At 46.2% G+C, this 8376-nt stretch overlaps 1 protein-coding gene across 1 annotated transcript in view; it reads right to left on the bottom strand.

Moving 5' to 3' along the window:
* Window positions 1-592, bottom strand: part of LOC143298611 (uncharacterized) — a 5494-nt gene extending 4902 nt beyond the window's left edge. Inside the window, exon 1 of the mRNA XM_076611492.1 lies at window positions 1-592. This exon is cut by the window's left edge and continues 1125 nt beyond it. Within this exon, the coding sequence (XP_076467607.1) occupies window positions 1-534 (534 nt within the window). The 5' untranslated portion in view covers window positions 535-592.
* Window positions 593-8376: the final 7784 nt, after the last annotated feature.

The following is an 8376-nucleotide window of genomic DNA, read 5'->3' as shown; positions in this document are numbered from 1 at the left end:
AACGTTGTCCGGCACAGCGACAGTATTCTCAGCGTGCTCCTCACGAGCCGTGTCCTCGGCAGTAGTCACGTGCTTCACGCTGTCGGGCCGTAGCTGAGCAGTCAGCCTCAGGCCGGCCAGGCTCTTCAACCCACGGGCCGCCATTTTGTTGTCGGCGTTCCTGCGAAACTTCTGGATGACTCTCCTCTGCAGCAGCTCCACCTGCATCCTCTTCATGTTGGCCCGGATCTCCTGCTGCCGCCGCTGGTACACCAACCTCTTCACGCGGTGCCGGTCCCTCTGCACACGGCACATCGTTTTGCACACGTCCCTCTGCTGCCGGTTGATGACGGACATGGCGTGCTGGTGATGGCGGAACCAGACGTTGACGTTGTTCTGGAGCTGGGACCGCGCCGTGGTGTTGTAGAAGAACACCCGGCTGGTGTACTCGGGTCTCTCCACCCGCTTCAGCTCCGACAGGTTGTCCTCGTTCAACTTGCTCAGAGGCTTGTACGAGCTCTTCTTCGTCTTCCTGATGAGGTGGGCCTGACTCATGGTGATGTGCAGGTTTTGGTTTTTGACGGGTTGACTTTTAGATGTTCACGCTGTTGCTTTTCTTTTTTTCTTCACTGAGTTTTGTTTGTGCGTACAGGTTTACAGTTAGTATTATTATCATTCACGTAATGTTCTTGGATATGACAATTTTTTTTATCATCAATGGGTAACCTCTTTTTCTTTTTAATCAATTTTATTACAAATGAAAGTCACCTTGACTGATAGATTTCCACTCATAAATCCTGAACTGGATCTTCACTGGTCTTTGAATAAAGATAAACGAAATAATTTCTATTACGTAAAAATAAAATAGAATAAAATAAAGAAGAACAGAACGACCGTCACCAAAGCATGCTTGAACACACATGCGTCCCAGTTTTCGCAGACGATCCAACGTATCCAATATACAGGCACACGCGGACTGTTGCAGGCCTACACGCTACCACATCATATCGTTGCACAACTCAACTGACTGAACATGCAAGCCTACATATCACCTCATTCAATCGTTAAACAACTCAACTGACTGAACATGCAAGCCTACATATCACCTCACTCAATTGTCGCACAACTTAACTGTCTGAACATTTAAGCCTACATTATCACCTCATTCAATCGTTAAACAACTCAAGTGACTGAACATGCAAGCCTACGTTACCACCACGCACAACACAACACACTGGACATAAAACAACATCAATAACAACAACGAAACCCTCTGGTCCATACTCTGTCAGAGAGCCAGAGCAACTGTCCCCAGTGCAAGACTTGACGAGGGCTTGCTGGAAGTCAGAGGGGGCCTGGAACAGCTTGGGGGAGTAGAACGAACAAGAGGAGGGGTGGGGTGGGGATCGAGAGAGAGTGAGAGGAGAGAGAGAGAGAGAGAGAGAGAGAGAGAGAGAGAGAGACAGACAGACAGAGAGACAGAGAGAGAGAGAAGGTGGGTGGTGGTGGATGGGTGTGGTGGTGGAGGGGGGCGGGGGGCGGGGGAGGGGGCGGGAGAGTACGGGCGGTTGTAGGTGTAGAAAACAAATCTTTTAGCCACAGAGGGCCCTCGTTTCAGGGTGGATACGTCACGGCGGGGGGGTGGGGGGGGGTGGGGGGGTGGGGATAGGGGGGGGGGGAAGGGGAGAGATTTACCATCGCTGGCTGGCTGTTTGTCTCTTGGGTCGTGGCTGTTGGCAGACTGGGGTGGTTAGACAGTCTGGCCATGGAATTAGCCATGTCTGTAGTGTCATTGGTACGCGCGGGACAATTGTGGACCCTTATTAAGCGACCACGTTAAAACTTGAATTATCAGTCAAGCAGAAACATACAACTTGTTTGTATGTTTGTTTGTTTACAATGGTGGGCCCTCAAGTGTCCATGTTTTGACTGGAATTATCAGTCAAGCAGAAACATACGGCATATTTGTTTGTTTGTTTACTATTGTGGACCCTTAAGTGTCCACGTTTCATTGAAATTATCAGTCAAGCAGAAACACACGGCTTATTTGTTTGTTTGCTTGTTTGTTTAGTTATCTATTTTCCCTTTGTCCTTGCTGGTTACCATGTGGAAATCACTAGTTGTTTTTCTTTTTCTTCTGGATTTCCAGTTGTTTTTGTGAACCGACACTGATACTGTAAAACTGGAAAAGAGAAGAGAAGACGTCTATTATTTCCAGAGGGACATGTGCACTACATTCAATACAGATTTTTCTTCTTTTTGGTATCTAACAAGAAAAAAAACATATTCAAGATTACAAGCAAATAATTAAACAACAACAACAACATCAAAACAATAACAACAACAACAACAACAACACACACACACACAGACACACACACACACACACACACACACTTAAAAGCCTAACAGGCTCTGACAAATTCTATAAGAATCATGATATATAAATATAATGTTACGATGCTTTGGGGGGAAGCATGGAAGACATTGGAACAGCTAGTCCAGTCATGTCCGGATGGGGGTGGATGGATGGTACGAGGGGTGGGGCAGGAAGGAGGAGGTTGGGTGTGAAGACGTGAGAGTAACAGTCTAACCCTACCTATAATTGATCGTATCTGTAACAAGCCAGGGTGACACAATTTAGAGAGAGCGGTACCCCCCCTGCCCCCACCCCCCTCCCCCCCGTCCTCACCCCCACTCCACCCCTCCCCACGACTGTCTTTCCTCCCTTTCCCTTCCCTCTCGAACTGGTAGGTCCATGGCTTTGTGTGATAGCGTTTTATCGAGGACAGGTAAAAAGTAAGAGCCCCGTGTGAACCTCTGACTGTCACATAACGGGTGTCACTCGGCGGGTTTAGATTGAGATCTGATGGCTGTAAATGTCGTTCTGTCTGTGACCGTCGTCCGCGTGTCTCTCTCTGACTGATGGTCTGTCTCTACGTGTTGGCTCTGATGGTCTGTCTCTACGTGTTGGCTCTGCCTGATGGTCTGTCTCTACGTGTTGGCTCTGATGGTCTGTCTCTACGTGTTGTCTCTGATGGTCTGTCTCTACGTGTTGTCTCTGCCTGATGGTCTGTCTCTACGTGTTGTCTCTGCCTGATGGTCTGTCTCTACGTGTTGTCTCTGCCTGATGGTCTGTCTCTACGTGTTGGCTCTGATGGTCTGTCTCTACGTGTTGTCTCTGATGGTCTGTCTCTACGTGTTGTCTCTGCCTGATGGTCTGTCTCTACGTGTTGGCTCTGATGGTCTGTCTCTACGTGTTGTCTCTGTCTGATGGTCTGTCTCTACGTGTTGGCTCTGATGGTCTGTCTCTACGTGTTGTCTCTACTTGATGGTCTGTCTCTACGTGTTGTCTCTGATGGTCTGTCTCTACGTGTTGTCTCTACTTGATGGTCTGTCTCTACGTGTTGGCTCTGCCTGATGGTCTGTCTCTATGTGTTGTCTCTGATGGTCTGTCTCTACGTGTTGTCTGATGGTCTGTCTCTACGTGTTGGCTCTGATGGTCTGTCTCTACGTGTTGTCTGATGGTCTGTCTCTACGTGTTGTCTGATGGTCTGTCTCTACGTGTTGTCTGATGGTCTGTCTCTACGTGTGGTCTCTGATGGTCTGTCTCTACGTGTTGTCTCTGATGGTCTGTCTCTACGTGTTGGCTCTGCCTGATGGTCTGTCTCTACGTGTTGGCTCTGACTGATGGTCTGTCTCTACGTGTTGGCTCTGACTGATGGTCTGTCTCTACGTGTTGGCTCTGCCTGATGGTCTGTCTCTACGTGTTGGCTCTGACTGATGGTCTGTCTCTACTTGTTGGTTCTTAATGATGGTCTGTCTCTACGTGTTGGCTCTGAAACTACGAACCTTCCCCGTGAAGTGGCAGCTGTGTACGGTTGCGGCACGTGTTCGTCGCTGGGCACATGATTTATTGTCTCTGATCTGTACTGGCTGTCAAGGCACGTATACTGTCAGCACTATATGCCAGGAGTGTCAATACAAAAAAAAAAGAAAAGAAAAAAGGAACAGCTCTATGATAATAACTATGTCGACGACAGTGTGTGCTACAACAGTTGTGTGTGTGTGGGGGGGGGGGGGAGTGGATGTGTGTGTGTGTGAGGTGGGGGGTGGGGGTGCGAGGGGTGCGTGCGTGCGTGCGTGCGTGTGTGTGTGTGTGTGTGTGTGTGTGTGTGTGTGTGTGTGTGTGTGTGTGTGTTGCTCTGAAGACTGGCGACAAATTGTGCCGTGAGACTCATCGCAAATTGTTGCCGGCGACAATATAATACCTGACGACAATATATTCCACAACAGCAAGTCATAGAAGAAGAGGAAGAAGAAGGGTGGTGGTGGAGGAGGAGGAATTGGGTAGAAGGAGAAAGGGGAAAAAAAGAATCTGTGCATGAAAGACAGTGGACGAGAAGAAGAAATAAAGAACGTTAGAGAGAGAGAGAGAGAGAGAGAGAGAGAGAGAGAGAGAGAGAGAGAATGCAAATGCCAATGCCAAAGTGTGTGTGTGTGTGTGTGTGTGTGTGTGTGTGTGCCTATTAACTAGACAACAAGAACAATAAGTTCAAATGAAAGCACACAGACACGTGCAATCAGACAGTCTGACAGGCGAACACGTGAAGACCAATACAGGATATAGCACAATATAGGTGATTCAGCTGGTGACAGGATTTGGTTCAGATTAACTGTCCACTTCAATTCACACACACACACACACACACACACACACACACACACTTGTTTGTGTCTGCTCCACAAGATAATCAGTCGCGCTTGTGTTTCGTTGTGTGTTTTAGAAAACTTGGTTGGTGTGAAAAGAAGTGGCCTAGCCTCTGTATGACATACGCACACACCAAATAACAGACACACACAGACACACACACACAGACACACACAGACACACACAGACACACACACACACAGGGGGATGTTTGGAAAACGTTAACATACTGCAGCCATAGAAAGACGCACACATTGTTTTCATTCGTTCCAATGATACACAAGTGAGTCAACTAGGAATATCTAAAAGTGACTATCGACCTGTTGCACTAAACAGGCTTTGCTATTGAAAAACAAAACTGACGTTCTTAATAGGCTTGCCATACTGCTATTAAAACAATAAAATCATACCTGTTAAGATACATAATTTTAAAAAGTGGAAAAGCTCAAATAAGGCAACAATTTTCCTCATGAAAAAAAAATCCGGTTGTCAATGTTCTTTGATGTTAGAAAGCGCATACCCAAGTTATCGAGTCTGGCGAAAAACGAGTGTTGTTCGAGCCAAAAACTATTGCCTGTCTGGAAATATTTAGAAATATATGGTTTTGTTTATCAAACAGAACAACATAATTCAGAATGAAATTGGTTCAGAATGAAGTAGCATACCCGAAACCGAGGCATATTGACAAGGGAAAGTCACAAGGCTCTCTCACAGCACCCACTATTTGGCATCCAGCATCCTTGTACATAACACTCATTAGTCAACATCTAAAAGTGTTACCTGAGTCGAATATGCAGATGATGTTAACGTGTGGGTGAAAAAAAAACTCGACGCAATAAAGAACGCAATATGATAATATTCACGCGCGCGCGCACACACACACACACACACACACACACACACACACACACACACACACACACACACACACACACACACACACACACACACACACACACACACACACACACACACACACACCAGCAAACGTGGGTCACACTGAAAGCGAATGAAAATACAATGCAAAGTTTATTGCATTACGCCAGACAGCGTGGGAAATCTAGCCCGACTGTTAGCTGGTATGGTACTCCTTACGAATCAAAAGAGTTACAATACATGTCTTTTGGGTAAAAGCACATCTAATGGAGAATCGGTATAATTACACAGGTTCTGTCTCACAGTACGTGGGAGAAATGTACAGCGAGTGAACTGCCCTGTGCGCGATTGTAATTGCTATCTTTTATTACGCACATTCCCATAGAAAGTGAAGGGAAATAAACTGGAGGTGGGGCAGTGGTTGTTTTTTCCTTTCCTTTGTCCGCTACTACACCCCCACCACCCTCCCTCTTCGCCCGTACACCCGGTCTCCTGCAGTTGAACTGTCCCGTCCCTCCAGCACAGCTCTTGGACAATTACCAGAACACGGACAGCTGAGTCACGGTGTCTGACGCATATTAATGAGACAAGATCCGGGAGCAGAAAACAAAACGCTTCGGCATGGCTGACGTGGTAAAAAAAAAAAAAAGACAAAAAAAAAAGACACACAAAAAAGACAGTCTGTTGACGATTGTACGGAGCAGTAAATAAATGTTTGGGCATGGATGACGTGAAAAAAAAGAAAAAAAAAAAGGAAAAAAGAGAGACTGTTGACGATTGTATTGTATTGTATTGTATTGCATTGTGTTGTATTGTATTGCATTGTGTTGTATTGTGTTGTGTTGTGTTGTATTGTATCGTATTGTATTGTATTGTGTCTTATCGTATCGTACCGTATTGTATTGCATTTTATCGTATCGTATCGTATCGTATCATATCGTATCGTATCGTATCGTATCGTATCGTATCGTATCGTATCATGCCGTACCATATCGTATCGTGTTGTTTGTATCGTATCTTATCGTATTGTATCGTATCGTATCGTGTTGTTTTGTATCGTATCTTATCGTATCGTATCGTATCATATTGTATCGTATCGTATCGTATCGTATCGTATCGTATCGTATCGTATCGTATCGTATCGTATCATATTGTATCGTATCGTATCGTATCATGCCGTACCGTATCGTATCGTATCGTGTTGTTTTGTATCGTATCTTATCGTATCGTATTGTATCGTATCGTGTTGTTTTGTATCGTATCGTATCGTTTCGTTTCGTTTTGTATCGTATCGTTTCGTATCGTTTCGTATCGTATCGTATCGTATCGTACCGTATCGTACTATTTGTTGTTGTCACAACAGACCTCTCTGTGTGAAACCAAGGCTGCTGTCCCCGGTGAAGCGTGTCGCGACAGTGCAACACCTCTTTTTTCTGTTCGCAAGTGAATTATTCTGCGTTACTGTCAAAGTGGATTTTTCCACGTAATTTTGCCAAGAACTACTCTCTTGCTGCCGTGGGTTCTTTTAGGTGAGAGAAGTGTATGCATGGGGTGAAATATTGTTGGGTGAATGACGAGCCTATGGATGCACAATTGATTTCCAAATGGAGGAATAAAGATGTATTGTATTGTATTTTACACATGGGACCTCGGTTTTTCGTTTCAACCGAATGACTAGCGTCCAGATCATCACTCAAGGTCTGATTGAGGGAGAGAGCAATTCTGTGGAATTCGAACCCGCACGCTCAGCTTCTCTCGCTCCCTAGGCGGACAGGTGACCCCGAGGCCACCACTGCATGAAGCAAGACAATCAGACAGGCCGCGTGGAAAACTACCGTGTAAGAGCAGCAGTGACATCGGCTCCCAGACCAATAGATATCCTAGAAATCTGGAACTGCAGCTCACACTGGTAGATCCTCACTGAATGTGGGTACATTCAACGATGGATCCACTCAATGCCATAATTATATATTTTTTTGTTTCGTACAAGCATAATAAGTGGAGAAAAATTCAATCGCAGATAAAAGACCGAACAATTCTTTCGTCATTTGAAAATCACTTTGCAAGGATTAAAAGAGAAATGTAAAATAGCAACACCTCAAAGACTGCGACTGGGTACCATTTAGATTCTGCCTGCGGGAGAGGTCCAATCGTGGGCCTGACATGACTGCAGTTTCGTCCCCTGTGTACCCCTAAAAAATCTCGGCACTGGCAGTGAACTATTATCCTCTAAGGGAAGTGATCCAGAGACTGATAGTTTAATGGTGTTCTCAATCAGAGCGCGGGGGGAGGGGGGGGGAGTCATAATCCAATGACTTCTCAACACCCACACCAACACACACACGCACACACACAAACGCACGCTCGCACACACGCACGCACGCACACACAGGCACGCACACACACACACACACACACACACACACACACACACACACACATATATATATATAGACACCAGTTCTATGTATTTTGTTGGCCATGCCAGATCGTGACAGGGGATGAGAGAATGGGAGGGGAGGTGGGGGTAGTGGTGGAGCTGAAGAGGTAGTAAGCTGCGAACGAACGTCAAATATCGAGCCCTGCGGATTAGGTGCATAGTCCGCGTCCGCCTAGGAAGCGAGAGAATCTGAGCGCGCTGGTTCGAATCACGGCTCAGCCGCCGATATTTCCTGCCCCTCCACTAGACCTTGAGTGGTGGTCTGGACGCTAGTCATTCGGATGAGACGATAAACCGAGGTCACGTGTGCAGCACGCACTTAGCGCACGTAAAAGAACCCACGGCAACAAAAGAGTTGTTCCTGGCAAAA

The sequence above is a fragment of the Babylonia areolata genome, chromosome 24 (genome assembly GCF_041734735.1).
Source record: "Babylonia areolata isolate BAREFJ2019XMU chromosome 24, ASM4173473v1, whole genome shotgun sequence".
Lineage (NCBI taxonomy): Eukaryota > Metazoa > Mollusca > Gastropoda > Neogastropoda > Buccinidae > Babylonia > Babylonia areolata.
The sequence above is the reverse complement of the archived record's forward strand: the minus strand, read 5'-3'. Positions and strand labels throughout refer to the sequence as shown.